Source organism: Vipera ursinii (assembly GCF_947247035.1).
Source record: "Vipera ursinii genome assembly, chromosome: Z".
Lineage (NCBI taxonomy): Eukaryota > Metazoa > Chordata > Lepidosauria > Squamata > Viperidae > Vipera > Vipera ursinii.
In genome coordinates, this window is record NC_139517.1 from 99,756,472 (window position 1) to 99,774,531 (window position 18,060).

Genomic DNA, 18,060 nt, shown 5'->3' on the forward strand with positions numbered 1-18,060 from the left:
ACATTTTCCTTTTGGACTAAACTTGCATCCAAGAGTTCTTATTTCCTAAGATGTGGATTGAGGTGGGTCCTGACAGGGTGTATCTTCTGGAGAACTAATAAGAAAGAGTATCTTTTTTCCCCTCTCTCCATAACAACTATTCTAAGAGCAGGCAACTCCTTCATGGTAACCATTGTGTGACAACATCCACGATATGCTCCAAAAAATGCCAAATATGCCACTGATTGAAAAGGTTGCCTACTTTTAGTCTTTATTTAAAAATTAAATTTCAGAGACTTTTCAATCCTGCTATTTTTTACTTGCCACTGACTCCCTCTCATTTATGACTCATTTTTTGAAATACGTAGGAAGGATTGACATAGCCTCCTTTGTATAACAGAATATATTTTCATAAAGATCTATATATAAGAAACTATTTTTCCCTCATCAGAAGAGAGAATATATTTAGAGAATCAGAGTTTTTTCAATTGAATAGTTTAAATTTTCCACAATTTTCTAACTTTTGGAAATAGAAAAGAGCATGTAAAGAATGGACATGTTCTTTGATACTATATAGTTAACATAACAATTATAAAATCAGGTCTTCAACATTAAAAAATAATTTTTGAGTTAAGTCATTACTCTGCGGTTTGAACTACAATTTTAGAGGAAGTATTTTTTTCTATACATTATTAATTAAAGTTTTACAAAGCACCTAAAAACTAACAAACTAATAAATACAGCAGTAAAAAGGAAAAGGAAAAGCACTGAAAGAAAAAAAAATAGTTCCTGTTTCCTTTCCATCAAACAGAAGTATATTTACAGAATTATTTCTTACTCAATGATTCCAAAAATCCTTTCTCTAATCCATTTTGCCTTATCACCAAAACCATAAATTACAGGTGGTTTTTTTCTTCTATTTCACAGAAAAAGTCTATAAGGAGTTTTCATTCAATCAAAATACAGGTAGTGTTTTTCCCTAATCAAAGAGGTTAATTTAGCCATCTCTCTACTTTCATTTAATCAGCAATGTTGAGCCATACCACTTTTTGCACATCTAATAGTATTGCTGCAGTTGTTAGAGAGATAATTAACAAAAATTCTGATGCCTGGCTTTTCTATTTAAACTACTTACAAATTGTATCAAAGCATTTTCTTCAAAAGTAAAAATAAAACTAGAGTAAATAATGTCTCCTTTATCAACTGCAACCTTTTGTATCTAGGAGTCTTTGCTGCAAAAGAAAATCTCTCTTCAACTGTAACTGATTTATTTTCTTAAGTGATTAAGAGATGGGGAGAGTAAGAACGTGAAGTCCAAGCTCCTAGTAGCTCATCTTGCAATCTGGCTGCAGAAAATTTTCCATTTCTGCAGTTTAGTTAGAAGGAACTCCTGCCCAGAACCCATGTTGATCTCTAGATCTCCCTTTGATCCAGAGAGATAAAAGGCAAGCAGAAATCACTTTCCAGCTGGTTTCCAAATGCTGCAGCAGCTCTCCTCACTTTGGGGAGCATCACTGTCATTCCACAATGGAAGCAACTCCCAAAAGATAGTCATCCTAATAGGCATAGCAGTGTTCAATATAAAATATTCACCCACCTCACAATCCATTTCACTGTGTCAATCCAGTGAAGATCCCCTTTCCCTTCAAAGATGCATATATAACTACATGCACAGATAGCATTTTGAGCCATTAATAGAAATGGAAAGCTTATAACTTCACTGAACTATACTTGGATATGGGGGACCTGAGGACTCCTCCAAATCCCCTAATGGCACTTCATGCTGTTTGCACGTACAGTAATAATTCACAGTTGGAAGAAAAACTGCAAATCTACTTACCCTTTCCAAATTCTACACACAGGAGTGTTGCAGAGCTGGTAGACTGGGCACTACTTTTATTCCTTGTAACTGCATTTACTAAATATAATATTTCATTGGGGAAACATACCAGATATATACAAGATATATAAAAGCACTTCAAAGCTGTTATATTCTGGGTTTCTTGCTCCCATGATTCAAGTCTACTGGAGGTGTCTAATTCTTCTGAGAAGGTGGACAGTCAACACCTGAATTTTCATTCACCTTTGTTGTTGTTAGTTGCGAAGTCGTGTCCGACCCATCGCGACCCTATGGACAATGTTCCTCCAGGCTTTCCTGTCCTCTACCATCTTCTGGAGTCCATTTAAGCTCACGCCTACTGCTTCAGTGACTCCATCCAGCCACCTCATTCTCTGTCATCCCCTTCTTCTATTGCCCTCAATCTTTCCCAGCATTAGGCTCTTCTCCAGTGAGTCCTTCCTCCTCATTAGGTGGCCAAAGTATTTGAGTTTTAGCTTCAGGATCTGGCCTTCTAAAGAGCAGTCAGGGTTGATCTCCTCTAGGACTGACCGGTTTGATCGCCTTGCAGTCCAAGGGACTCGCAGGAGTCTTCTCCAGCACCAGAGTTCAAAGGCCTCAATTCTTTTGCGCTCAGCCTTTCTTATGGTCCAACTTTCACTGCCATACATTGCAACTGGGAAGACCATAGCCTTGACTATACGCACTTCATTCACCTAATGGTTGCTAAATATATTATCAGTTGGTCTCTTAGTAAGACACTGATGAGGTATCATCATCATTTGCCACATATTTACTTGCTAAGTTGGAAAAAAATAGCATAACAATTTCCTTATCCTTCAAGAGCTGGTAAATTATTCTCTCTTAGCTTCATAAACAACATGTTTTATTTTTCTTTCTAACTTATTACATCTATTCCTTAACATTTACTCTTTTTATATTCAAAGTCACAGGCCTTCCATATCTCATGGTTCTCACCAGACAGACCCAAAGATATTAACCTGTTATCCATGATTTGGTTTTAATAAACTCTATGATCCCTGGACCCCTGAATAAAAGTTATAAAACATTCCAGATATAGATTTAAAATTCAACTAGGATACAAAATCATTTTTCTGTCTCTATCTTCAATTTGTGTTAAAATGATACCTGTGATAGTCTAATAATGAACAGATCCCCCAAAAGTGCTTGTATGATGTTAATTGTTTCTTTCCCTCTGCAGGTAGTTTTGTATTTGTCTATATGTAAAATAGATGTATTTTTCAATTCAAAGTACTGAATGAAATTAATATTAATATATATTGATTCTATTTTTTTCAAACTTAATCCAAATCACTGATCTGCTTTGGAAACCAATTCAATTCAAATATTTGATCAACTTGGCTTTACAGCGAATTTCCAAATTGAATAGTTGTATAATTCTATGTGTAATACCAAGAGATTTGTGTTACTTCTTCCTCAATGGGAAAATTTGTTGGCAGTTGATATCAACTGTCTGAATATTCTACCAAGTGACATTCTTAGTCTTGGCATGTTATCTTCCTTTCTAGTTTTTTAGACTTTTAAATTAGTTCTTTGTGATTTGTTTATATCCAAACCTTTTAATACTCCGAACATCGTGACAATACAATATTTTTATAAGTTTTCCGTGTACTTTTTATAACTTGTGTTTTATCAATGTTCATTATTTTATCTTGAATGTTGCCCTGTTTATATGCTTCATTATTGATCTCCAAATTTTATCCCATGAATTCAATTAGAAGTAACTAATCATATTTCCAGTTTCCCAATAGATCTAGAGCAGACATGTCAAACAAAAGGCCCAGGGGCTGGATGCGGCCTGCGAAGTGGTTTCATGTGGCCCGTGAACCCATCCTGGAAACAGTGAGGGAACGGCCCCCACTGCCTTGTTGGCCCAGGCTGGCTGGGAGCCAATGTACAATTTTGTGGTGGCCATCTATGCTGAAGCGCATTCAGTCTTAGCTCCACAAGGCTGACTGGAGACAGTGAGGGACCAGCCCCTGCCGCCTTGGTCCCGCCCACTGGGCACGCACTGGGGAGGTGTCACCCTTTGTGAGGAATGAAGAAATGCACCACTGCCTGGAAGTGGCCAGCACATGGCCCTCCCTACTTCAGGCAGGCTAGGAGCTGGGCAGCATTGTGCTTCTCTTCAGGTTCATGCCACCTGGCTCAGCCTCTCAGCACTGAGAGGAGAGCACCCCGCTGCCTCCCAAAACCGGGCAGGCTGGGGGCTGGGCAGCATTGCACAGGTAACATCGACTCTGATGCTGCTCCTGGCATCCCCTCCCCCAGAGCCCACCAAGCCAGATATGTGAAGTAGGCGAGGGCCATGTGCTGGCCACTTCCAGGCAATGGTGCATTTCTTCTTTCCTCACGAAGGATGACACTTCCCCAGCTGTGTTTCTTGCCTGTTTTCTCCTTCCCTCATCTCAAATATTTTCCCACCACTCTAGGAAGGAAGAAGGAAGGAACCTTAGTCATTCCCTGCTGCCCTTTCACCATCCTCTTGCCCCCTCCTCCTGGCCTATTCTGGGAGGTCTCCCATCCTATTGCTAAGGAAGCTTTGGCTACAAAGCCAAGTCTCCTTATATGGAGTGGGCCTCCCTCTTGACTTTGCCCTCATACCCATCATAAGCAGGCTAAGGAGGTTAGTGCAGCTGGGGTGCCCCCTTGGGGAATTGGGCCTGGCTTAGTGCCGCAAGTGCTTGAGGGCTGGGCTGGGCATTTGACCTCCATGTCACCATCCAGCCCCCCCTCCCCCGCATGGCCTGAGAGGAACAGTGAGGCTCCTCCAGTGGACCATGCCTTGGCACTTGCCCCGGTCCCATCTCCTTCTGTCAGAGACCCTTAGATCTGTCCCACTCCTGCCCAGGTCCGCATAGGTACCCTTGACACAAATGATGTAGAGCTGGCCATGCCCACCCAGTAGGCCACACTCACTCCAGCCATGCCCACTCAGTAGGCTGCGCCCACCCTGGCCACACTCATCTGTCCCCCTGAGGGCAACCATAATGCTGATGCGGCCCTCAATAAAATTGAGTTTGACACCCCTGATCTAGAGTAACTTTAGGATATGAAGAACTAAATGCCTGATAGAGAAACCTTTTCCTCAATAGTTGTCATCACTTATTTCATTTTATAGTATACTGATAGATTTACTGTGAAATTAAAATAGCAACAATGTGCCTTCTCATTAATGTTATCCTGACTGATGTCATCTCCTAATAATGTTTCAAATAAATTATGTGATGAAAGTTAAACAGCTCAAATGTGTGTTTAATTTTTAAATGTTTATACTTCACCATGATTTACTTTTCAGCATGATCAAAATAAAACCAAATGTTAGCTCATTTGATTAAATCAGTTAAGTGATAAATTATTTCATTGATTTATAAGTACTCACATTCAATGAATGACACACACTTATTACTATTTATAAGTTCCATCAGGTTTATAATTTTTAGAAGTTTATCCCACAATACACTTTAATTTTCAGTGATACTTGAAACAATGATAATTTATATTTACCTTCCATCTTTTTCTGCAGGCCCATCTTCAGTTATAGTTTTGACAAATATACCCAACGTCTCAAAGCTTGTATCTATTCCAATTCCCATTCCAATAATAGTGATACCAAATCCTTGTTCATCTGAAAAACAAATTGAATAAAGTTAATCAACTATAGGAATAATCACGAACTGTATTTTAATTGATTTTAAATTTTATCCACAAAAATACATACAAATACATATAAATATTTATAGCTCAGAATTGAATTGTGGGATCCTTGGTGCTCTGAGCTTGGTGGTTTTCCTGCATATGTTTCATTAAAAAACTAGGTAACATCATCAGTGCTAGTTTATACTTATACACATACAATGGTGATTCATTCTATGGATATAGTCTTCCACCTGTGAATTTTTCAAACTTGCTTCACTGCTTACTTTTTACTTTAACCCTATAAACAATTTACAAAATATTGATTCTAATACAGGACTCTGCAGCCAAGTACTCCAATTTTTATCTGTACATTGTGAAAATTGTTTCAGGAAAGTTAGCTCATTAAAAAGTATAAATTCATTTCAAAAAAGTTGGCAGAGTTATTTTTTAGACAACAATAGCAACTATATATTTACACCTCTTCTGCTGCAATGTCAGAGGGCCCAGTAATCATTTGCAAGCAGTAGAGAGTCTTCCTCACTACATCACTGATTTCTCTATGTGCCATCAAGTTAGCATCAACACTTAATCACTATGCTGATAAGATTTCCTCTAAAATGAACAGTGCCAATATGGTTCTTCAGATCTTCCAATGGCACACCCACTGCTGCTGTAATTGAATCCACCCATCTTGATACTGGTTGTTCACTTTTGTGTTTCTTCTACTTTTCCCAAGATTATAAACTTATAAAAAAAAAACCTCTGGCAATATATAGTCTTACATTTTCAATATACAGATATTTAGCAGTAGGGCAAAATTGGGATTAAGAGCATTCTTTACAGAAGATATACTTAACTACATTAGCTACAGATAACTTATAAAATTGGTCTGCAGCAGAATAAATGAGATAGAATAAAATTATTCCCTTAAAATAGATAAAAATAAAAGATTGAAATATATAAAATAAACGAAGAACAAAAAGGAATGGAAAAACTGGAGCACAGTAGTGAAATGACTGTTATTAGGATGGCAGACAGTGTTCTGATGGCAGGGTATCTGATTTTTTATATATTTTATTAGATTTATACTGTGCCTTTCCTCCAGAAGTCCCAGAAAGTATATCTCTCGTCTGGTCTGTCTGTCAAGACAATCCATCACTCCATTTTTTAATTTATTGAAGCAAACACTTTTAAACTGTGGGACTGTAATTGCTCTGAAGACAATCTGCCCCTTTGCTGATGACAAAATTCTCGCTTGTTGGAGATGAAACCTCACCTAAGATTTTGAACTGAACAGAGTGAGTTGACACTTTCCTTGCCTCATTTTTAAAACTTTAACTGTCCCTTTCCACATCAACTTTGAACTTTAGTGTTGGTCAATCCATTCAGGTAGGCAAAGTAGTAGACTTACGTGGCCACCCCTCTTACATAGTGACACAATAAAGCATGACATATAACTACTGTACCAACACCAAAATAATTTCTAGTGATGCAAAACAAGATTTGCCTCTATCTGTGATGAAATGTAGTACAAAGTCACAGGAGGGAGGAGGCCTTTCCAAGAATCAAAGAGACAGCTCAGCAGGGAATCTTTGGTATGAAGAAAAAGAGCCAGAGCAGAAACACACACATCCTAATCTTTCACGGGACATATCTAATAGTTATGCAAATTATGCTTTAATCTGGCAAGATTCCCATCTACAGAAGATAAACAATTAAGAAACTGTTCTGGAATAAATCCTAGTGCCGTTTTTGATTCCTTTTGATTCCTTGCCCTGACAGTTACAACCTCATTTTAGCCCAATACTTTGATGAACACATATACACTAAGGCTTTCCAGAAGGTGGGAAGCCTCCTTGATCTCAAGTGGCAACTCTTTTACAGGACAAGGGCAACTCTGGAGAAGACTTGCTTTCTAAATCTTACTATAGGATAACATTTATTGAAAGTGTCCTATACATTTATTGAAAGTGTTCTATACAACCTAGTGGAAAAAAGCAGATAAATTCAGGGAAAAGTCTCTAATTCTAATGTACAATTACTCTTAAATTGTTTATCTTCTAGAAAATCTATCACTACTAGCACTTGTCTTAGTTCTTCTGATTTCCTTCCTGGAAATAGGAATTCAAGCATGGGGCTTAAGCCTGACATTTCTAAAGACTAAGATTCACTAGTGTGTCAGTGGTTATCTTTTCATCACTTAATAATTTATAACTTTTGGGATGCATGCTAACAATAATACCCCTTTTCTTTATTTAAGCATATTTAATTTTGTTAACAGTATGTACACATTTTCTTAATTTGTATCCCAAGGTTTTCATAATACTGCATTCAGTTAAGCTTCTTAAAAATTACACTGAAGCCTGTGCTGTGTGCACAGGATTAAAACTCATATGAATTAACTATCTTGCAAAAATGAAAAACTCATGAAAATCTGTCTGTAAATTATAGTATAGATTGCTCATTACAGATTCAAGGAAAAATATACCGTTATTTTTTGTATCCAAATGCCAAATTTTTTTAAGTGCATATTTGAGCAGCACTTCACATATTAAACATTTAACTTCTTGCTATGACAATTTCAGAAAATATACCTTTTTCAATGTCTATTGGGAAAAGATCCAACTTTTCCACACGTTTTTCTAATTCATACACTGCAGATGACGATATTGGATCAACTGATTCATTTGTCCGGTCATATTCTTCATCCGAGTATGTCTTGAAAACCTAAAAAGAGATTGTAATCAAAGTCAGTCAAATTCGAAGGCCCACTACACCTCAGGTCTCCCATTAAACCAGGCAAAAATGACTATTTCCATGAAGTGCAAGGGAACCCATCAAAGCTTCAGAATTTCTACTATTGAAAACACCAGGGTAGGCCAAATGATTCTTTTGTTAAACCCCCTCTAATGAAAATAATGATAAGCAAAACTGAAGCATCTTAATTTATTTATACATTAAGATGCTTGGTTAATGGAGCAAATCTTTATCATTCATCCATATGGAGTTCAAATTCTGGAAATGACAAACTACAAAATAAGTAGATTTGAGGTAGAAAGGCGTAGAGGTTCCAAGTGATAACTAGAAACCAGTCACAGTTTCTTAGCATGACTACCGGTACTTTCATTATTGCTACCCTTTCTAAGTAGGCCAAGTCAGACACCAGATGAGTGCTGGAATTCTATTGTTGTTGAGTATAATACCAGGATCTTGAAAGCCTTCAAGTTTTCCTCTGCCCCTTCTTGCATCATAAAGAATTAAGGTGGAAATATTTAGAATCTCTTTGTGATGCTTCATCCCTTCTCAGGGCTTGAATGTTGTTTACTTTTTCCTTCAGTTTTAATTTAATAGTATTGGCAATGATTCTTGCATTCCTTTACCAACTAAAGGTAGTTTTTGATGTACAACAGCTTGTTTAGTGACCATTCGAAGTTACAATGGCACTGAAAAAGTGACATGTAACCATTTTTCACACGTACGACCTTTGCAGCATCCCCAGGGTCACATGACCAAAATCCAGATGCTTGGCAACTAGTTCATATTTAGGACAGCTGAGTGTCCCTAGGTCATGTGATCACCTTTTGCGACCTTCTGACAAGCAAAGTGAATGGGGAAGCCAAATTCACTTAACAATCATGTTACTAACCTAACAACGGCAGTGATTCACTTAACAACTGTGTCAAAAAAGGTCATAAAATGTGAAAAACTCAGTTAAAGATTATCTCACTTAGTAACAGAAATTTTGGGCTCAGTTGTGGGCTTACGTTACGGACTACCTGTATCTTTGCAATCATCTACGATTAAATAACAAGTATGTCAAGAAAACCTTATAATGCTATCAGAGAAAGAAAATGCACTCCTCACTCAAGATGGTCTTCTGAGAAATAGAAAGTGTACTTCGATTAAGCATCCAACAATTACAATAGCAATAAAGTAGAAAATATACTTCTTTTAACAGCGTAACTGCTAAAAGAATTACAATTTCCTCTTTTATTTGAATGAATTCATTTGGCAGTTGTTTTGCGTATAAATTAAATGTTTTGGCTGCATAACAGAATGAAGAATATTTTATTCTTCATTTCATCATTTTATCCTGTTGAATTGATAATAAGATCATATTCTAGAAAGACCGTACTTGTCTTGGAAGAAATAAAATTCCTGTATTTTGCTTAAAATAACCAATAAATTGATGCTTTAAAATTCTTAATGAAATCAACATAATTGATTAAAATGCTAATTTTATTGCATGTATCCAAGAAAAAAAAAATTTTTTTCTTTCTGCAAAATCATTTCAGTTTGCTGAAAAGAGTTTATCATGTTTGTTTTATCTACATGCTAAGTGGGATTAAGATATGTATTTCAGGATAACAAAAAATGGTTTAAATATTAATACTTTTCAATAATAGATCAATACACTGAAATAAACTACTTTAGTTTTTAATTATATAGTTAACTTGACATACGTCTTAGTCATTTAAAACAAGTATTAGAAATCATCAGCCAGTTTGTACAGTTTAAGAGGATAGGAGGCAGAAAACCCTGCACTGCCTTTGGCAAGTCTTGTTGTCAAGGAAACAGATTTATGCTGTACTATTTTATAGTTATCTCCAAAATAGCATCAATATGATCCTGAAAAGGAGGAAGACTAGTAGGACAATCTTGTTATAAAGGTAGGGGATTTTGGCTTGAATTGAATTTGGGTTTGGTCTTTCAGGTACATGAGTTCATTTATTTGGAATTTATAAAAAAGATTGCACAAAAAGAGTGTTTGCTGGATTTATCCCCAAAGATACCATATTTATAGTGCAGTCCTATAGAACTGTATACAAAGATTAAGGTCCTCAGGATCACTATATCCTTTTTTTCTAGGTAAGGTGCTAAAAGCAAGTGGTTACCGATTACTCCATACATTCCTGTATGTTTAGAAATCTGTTTCAATCCAATCAGGACCTATCTTTAACATGAAAGATCTTTTACCAAGAAGAGAAAGAGTGAGGAACTACAACCCTATTAATTTTCTCTGATCTCTTGCCAGCTCTCAAGAGTTTTCTGAGCTCAACCGTAATAATCATATAGAGGAAGTACAAATAGTATCTCCTACAATGAATAATTACTCCCAAAACACGTGGGGAATAGTGTCTTTTCTACTAAATGTTTCTTACTTTAGTTCCAGGAGATTGTGGACAGGAAGCTAGAAGAGGCCATACTAGCCAAATTAGCAATCATCCAGTTTATCTCTTCCCTCTTCTCCACCTCCCCTGAAATCACATCTGGCTAATTCTTTTGCCTGTTTGTTAACCTTTTCCATGCCTTGACAATAGATAATTAACTTCATCTCTCATATCTACTGGTCAAGACTCTAGCTTGAGTTTTCCTCAATGACAGTAGAGAAAATTACTGATGGAAAATCAATGATTCATATAGGACCTATATATTATAGGTGGTCACCAGAGTAAAAAAACGACTTGATGGCTCATCATTATCAAGTCGTTTTTGGCTCTGGTAACCACCTATATGAAATGTGACTTAAAATATATTTATGTACCTGAGCTGCAATTTGTAATACAGCAAGTCTACCCCATTCAAATGCATAAATGTTAGTAAGCTAGATGAGAATATGGCTGACCCCCATCTCCCTTGGGGAGGAGTGAAAGGCACTGAATTATTTCTAATTCTATCTATAACTATGAATATAACATCCTCTTCCCTTATATTACACATAATTTAATGTTTACTGTTGATGTGGTAGTTGCAAATAACAATTTAAAAATCAATTTAAGCAAAGACTTATGTGTGACAATATGTAGGCCTAATGCTGACCTTCAGCAGCATGATTTGATTAATTCTCTTGAAGCCGGGGTGTCAAACTGCCAGCTCGCAGGCCAGATGTGTCACCAGGAAATTGTGCCTACCTCATTGCCGGCAATGGGGAAAAAGCTACAATAAGTCGCGCTACATCACATGACGTTGCGAGTTTGACATATCTGCTTTAAGCTGATAAACATTTTCTTACTGACTTGAAACAAAAGCATTTTTTCTCTACCTACATAAAGGGCAAACCATTTGGCATCCAGCAAAGACTATGTTTTCCTAACAAACTCTCAAACTCAGTTAAAAAAAAAAAGACCATGAACTTCTATGAGCTTTTATAAACTTCTATATTATGCTATTTTTACATACACACTCATATTTTCAAACATAAAGGCCAATAAATAAATGAGATTAAAGATTTTTGTAGTCAAAATGGCAGAGTAAGTTTCTTCTTTAATAATTGTTGGGGAAGCAATTGCTCATTTTTATAAAGTAGATTTAGTCCAATTGCACCTGCCAAAGGAGCTAATTCTACCTGACTTAGAAGCATTTTCTTCCTCCTAATTACAATTTCTTATTCTCGCTCTTTTTGCTGTTAACACAATGAGTAATAAGCTAACAAGATGCAAAACTTTATATTTTTTATTTGTAAACGTCAGTAGAAACCAGTGAATCAAAAATAAGAAAGCTTTCTATTTTAAGCACAGTCTAGCTTCATAATGGTTCCAAAGGCAACGTGGGGCAAAAAAAGGAAGTGATACAAGCCCAAAGTAGGAGTTTATCTAGGAGAGATGCCTAGCTGGTACAGCTCCATCAGCTGCAAATGCAGCATAATGCAGAAAAAAGATTAGACAGCAAATAGAAGGTCACAGAAGTGCATAAGGATGTAAGCTGTCTAAACAAAGCACAAGGTTTAAATGTTTTTTTAAATAGTTACATAGAGAATTTCCCTACTTTTCTTCTTTTTATTAATTTCAGGAAAGATAAGGACAGGTCAATCAACAAAGTAAAATGTCGAATAACTGCTCAGTTCATGCTGACATTAATAAATGTTTCATCTTATTTTATTATTCTGAAAATTAAAAAAATACTGAAAATGCAAAATTAAGAATCCAGTCTAGAATAGCTGGATACGTTTTAAGTCCCTAATTTCAGCAAGCAATTACATTAAAAAGCACACTAACTTCAAAATAATACTCTAGCAAAAACCTGCAGTTCTATACTTCATATTGAAAATTTCTAGGTATTAATTAGTATGATCACATGTTTAGTAGAAAGCTAAAATGTAGAAATATGAAAGAGGTAAAATACTTATACAAACACATAGAAAATGAAAATAAAGGGTTATATGACAAATCTTTGCTATACATTTGGTACTAGTTACTTCTCCAGTCTCCTCTCTATTGAGAAAAGAACCATAAACATTAGAATTCTTTTGTGAACAAGACATAGGTGAGAATGAACAAAAATACCAATTCTTAAATACATTCAAAGGACATACAAGTAGTCCTCAACTTACAACCATTTCTTTAATGACTGTTTGAAGTTACAACAGCCCTGAAAAAGTGACTTATGACTGTTTTTCATACTTATGACTATTGGAGCATCCCTATGATTAAAACCCGGGCACTTTGAAAATGACATATTTGGCAACAGTTGGTGGTGCAGTGGTTAGAATGCAATACTACATTTGTTGACTGCTGGCTGCCTGCACTTTGGCAGTTCGATTCCTGCCGGCTCAAGGTTGACTCAGCCTTTCATCCTTCCGAGGTTGGTAAAATGAGGACCCAGATAGTTGGGGGGCAATAGGCTGACTCTTTAAACCGCTTAGAGAGGGCTGTAAAGCACTGTGAAGCAGTATATACCGGTAAGTCCAAGTGCTATTGCTATTATAGTTGTACTATCCCAGGATCATGTAATTACCATTTGTAACCTTCCCAGCAAGCTTCTGACAAGCAAAGTCAATGATGGAAGCCAGATTCACTGAATGACCACACAATTCACTTAACAACTGCAGTGATTCACTTAACAACTGTGGCAAAAAAGATTGAAAAGTCAGGCACAACCCACTGAACTACTACTTTGCTTCATGGTGAAAATGTGGGGCTCAACTGTGATTACAAGTCAAGGACTACCTGCACACAACATAGTGCAGAAGTCTTTAAACTATTTCCCCAAACTTATTTTCTTTCAGACACATCAAAGTTATCATAATTCCCAGACCAACAGGTTTGGGATATGATGGCCAGAATTTGCAGATTGCTGTTTAATTACATTGAAAATTGTGAGACAAGTTAAATCTCAGATATATGCTTAATATTCTGTTAAACAATGTGCTATTTGGTTTATAAGAAGTGTGCAGTTATTAACAGTCCTCTACAAAAGCATTCCTGTACAAGATTCAGACTAGTTTTTTCACTGTGGCACTATTTCCATCACATTAACTATGTGGTTCATTCACTCACATTTCTTCCCCAGTAAGTCAACATTCTCTCTGTAATTCCTAAAGTAAAAAAAATCTGGATGGGTGACCCAGAGCACGTGCATGTATGTATTGCTGGAGATAAGACAGCAAATGTATATACAGAGCTTGTTAGACCAATGTAATTAAGAAAACACCTTCTCAGAAAGTGCGATTCATTAAGGGCAAAATGTAAAAATGCAGAACAAAGGAAGAAGGCCTCCACATATAATTATGGATGACCTATAGAAATAGTCATTAGGTTGGCTATGATTTCATGCCTCTAATTTATGAAAACACTGTTTTATTCAAACATCACAGGGGATACCTTCCATGATATTTTCAAAAGACTTGCAAAACAAGCATAAAAAAAAACAAAGACAAGGTGAAACATCACTAGAACACATTAAGAATGTTTCATCTTTCATCAATTATAAACCAGTGATTTACTCTTTATAAGCCATAGTAATTAACTAATTGTAAGTCATAATTATCATTTTGAAATGTCAACTAGATCAAATATTTCATTTTATTGTTTCTCTTACACAAAAAGAGAAAAGGCTTCTCAAGCCAGAAGCGTTATTCTACCTTATCAGACTTTATAAGAGTTACAAAATCCTACAGTTTATGCATTGCAGTATAACAGCTTAATTTTTAATTTGCATGCTTGATTATTTCTTTAAAAGTGCTGTTAAAATGTGTTTTGTATTCTGGCTTTCAAAAGGAGGTTTGCTGTTGTTTCTTTTCTGCTAAATTTGAATATTCTTTCCAGTTAAATGCAATAAAAATAACTCAGAACAAAGGCAGGATAAAATATAAGGAGCTGATGTTATGTTTTTATTGAATTATGGTATTTATTTAATGTCAGAATTGACTTTCCCTATTCAATTGCAGTTATGATGCCTGTAGTGTCCTATGATCACATGATTATTATTTGCAATTTCACTGCCAACTTCCAACAAACAAAATCAATGGGAAAGCCAGCAGGAGGTTGCAAAGGGTGAACACCTAACATCACCCCTAATGACTGTGCAGGATTAACTTAATGACAGCAACCAGAGCCACCATAATAAGTGGTGCACTAAGTGCAACCACCATAATAAGTCAGCAACCTCTAACATTATGCTTTACTATATTGCTAAGTGATGGAGTTGCCAATTCCCATCATTGTCATTAACCAAGAGCTACCTGTAAAAGACATACAAGACCAACAATTTCAATTCAGTCTTACATGGACCCTAAACAAGAGATTCACTGAACATCAGAATTTATTTCTAAGTAAAGACATAGATTAAAAATAATCAGTATACTAGTCTTTGCTGTTATATACAGATGACTGAAAAAGTCAGAAATCAGAAAACTAAACTGACAAATATATTTCCTTAAGTGATTGGTGCTGATCTCTCTCTCTCTCTCTCTCTCTCTCTCTCTCTCTCTCTCTCTCTCTCTCTCTCTCTCATCTATCATCTCTATCTCTCTATCTAATAAACAATTACAACTTCTAAACAAATTAAAATATTAAATACACTCCCTGATAGGAACACAACTAAGAGAGGAATAATGTGTGAAGACTTCATAAACTTCTGCACGTGCTATTTTCCCTAGAAAGCCTGATAAATCCAAAGAAATGATGCTGTCTCCAACCATTCTGACATTTAAATGGCTGAGCCTGCAGACAATGTTTTTCTTTCATGAAATAAAGCATTTCCTTTTGTTCACAGCTGGTTATCAGAGCTGAGGGGTTAAGTGTTGATTTAAAGAGTAAAAGACCAGACTTCATAGAATGATGTATTTCCATAGTACTGCTATCTGTGTCCTTGCAACTGCATTAACACTTTAATTTTTTTGGGGATTCAGGCAATTAGTTTTCTATACTGAGACTTAAATTGCCCAGATAATTAAGTTGTTGAACTTGGGAGATCTGGCTTTAGAGCTATGTAAGAGATAGCAGATAATGAAACAGTGTTGGAACAGTTTCAAAAATCCAGATTTGCCATTACTTCAAACCTTGTATTAACACCCACAATCTTTTTTGTTTTACAGAATTTTATTTAATATACAGTTAAAAACACAGAAAACACAGTGGACATGATACAACTTCCCTGGCTTAAACAATACTATTAGTATTACCTTGTGAAAAGAAAAAGAAAAAGGCCTCTTTAGAATATAACAAAATATACGTATAGAATCTGTGAACTCTCTAGTAAATATTATTTCAATCATGTACATAATAGTTAAATAACTTTTAATTCTATCTTATAGAGCAGACATGTCAAACACAAGGCCCGGGGGCCGGATCTGGCCCGCGAAGTGGTTTCATGCGGCCCACGAAGCCATCCTGGAAACAGTGAGGGAACGGCCCCCACTGCCTTGGCCCTGGCCCAGAGACCCTCCTTCTGCCAGAGACCCTCAGATCTGTCCCACTCCTGCCCAGACCCCATAGGCACCCTTGATGCGAACGATGTAGAGCTGGCCACGCCCACCCAGTAGGCCATACGCACTCTAGCCACACCCACCCAGTAGGCCACGCCCACCCTGGCCATACCCACCCGGCTCCCTGAGGGCAACCGCAATGCTGATGCGGCCCTCAATGAAATTGAGTTTGACACCCCTGTTATAGAGAATACTGGTGTAAAGATTTCTAAACTATCGACTTATCAACATTTGTCCCAGCCTTCCTCCTCAACTCTAGCTATTTATACATTTCATTCCAAATTTCGTAATAGTTTCAGTTTTGTTCTTAAGCTCTGTTAACCTATCCATTTTGCGCAGGATAGGATTTTATTTATTACTTCTTCTTCCACAATCTTGATACAATTTTAATTTTACTATAACAATATGTTACAGTAAATGTTTAGCCATTTGTTCTATGTGCCATTAAGCTTACTGCTACTAGTAAGGATTAATTCAATGGTTTATATTCTACATAGCAATATTTTTATACAGTGCTGCTTCTAATTAAGAGCATCTATTCTTAATTGCAATCTAATTATTTAGAGTGGCCAAAATGGTATTGTTCTTAGTACAAATTAGTGTTCATTACCCAATTAAGTCTAAATCCATACAGAATTTTCCTAGTTCACTTCCATTTTTTTTAGCCAAGGTGGGTATTGTTTGGAAAAGTTTTATTGCTTATACCCACAATAATTTTCAGCAGTAGAAAAAAGGAATTGGTTTACTGCAGTACATTAATCAGTAGAATTACAAAATAGATACTATAAGAGCAGAGGCATTAGTTTTGTGCATAAAAGAGCATTCAGTTTTCAGACATTGTATCATTTGTACTAGCACTTGCAGGCAGACTGTCAGATTTTCCAACTACAGTATTAGTAACAAGGTAAGAATAAATTAAGTTTGGGAGCATTTAACAAAAAACTATGAAAATATATTTCAATAGTGGTGATGATCATATGACACCAGGAAAGTACAACTGTCATAAATACATGCCAGTTGCCAAGTGCCTGGTTTTGATCATATGACCATGGGGAAGCAGCAATGGTCATAAGTGTGAAAAACAGCTATCTGTTATCTACCTCTGAACTGATCAATAAATGAATGGTTATAAGTTGAGGACTACCTGTACAGTGTGCGCAGCGATAATGGAGGAAGAGGAGATGATGATGATGATAATAATAATAATGCTGCATCTGTACTTGCATAAGAAGTAATGTTTCAATTTAGTATCCCAATAATGATAAATTATTTTTCTGGGTGCTTATTAAAATATTTGCAAGCTTCTAAACAAGTGTTCTCTTTCTACAAAAGTCTAATGTAATTGTCACATGGTAATCTGATCTGTTGAGAACAAGCTCCTTTTCAAAATACTGGCTGTGACAAAGCTTCTTATTTTCGGGACAAATTAGTTATTGTTCTTGAACTTTCTTGCCTAGAACTTAACACATTTATTTTATTTCAGTAGTTCTGCAAAATAAATAAAATGGAATGTTTCATCCTGATGCTATTTACACATGAAGAAATAAAATGCAAAACGTTATTTTGACAGCCTTAAGAGGAACAGTTTATAAAAAACTTCAACACGTGAATGCAATTTATATAAAACTGAAATTCAAAGAAGAATGATTTCCCTATATATTACATGTCATCTTAAACCACGAGTTAAATTTAAGATTATGCAGGATACTCGGGAGAGAGGTGGCCTTAAATTGCCTAATTTTAAATTATATTATGAAGCTGCTGCATTAGTAGGAATAAGTGACTGGATTAATTTGACGCAAGGGAGGTTATTAAATCTTGAGGGCCATGATTTGTTGTTTGGCTGGCATGCATATTT

At 36.1% G+C, this 18,060-nt stretch overlaps 1 protein-coding gene across 1 annotated transcript in view; it reads right to left on the reverse strand.

Moving 5' to 3' along the window:
• The window catches only part of PPP1R9A (protein phosphatase 1 regulatory subunit 9A), a gene marked incomplete at its 5' end in the record, with an annotated part of 75,318 nt that overhangs the window by 36,784 nt on the left and 20,474 nt on the right, over positions 1–18,060 (reverse strand). The window contains 2 exon segments of the mRNA XM_083379030.1: positions 5,366–5,486; positions 8,092–8,224. Of these exon segments, the coding sequence (XP_083235156.1) occupies positions 5,366–5,486; positions 8,092–8,224 (254 nt within the window).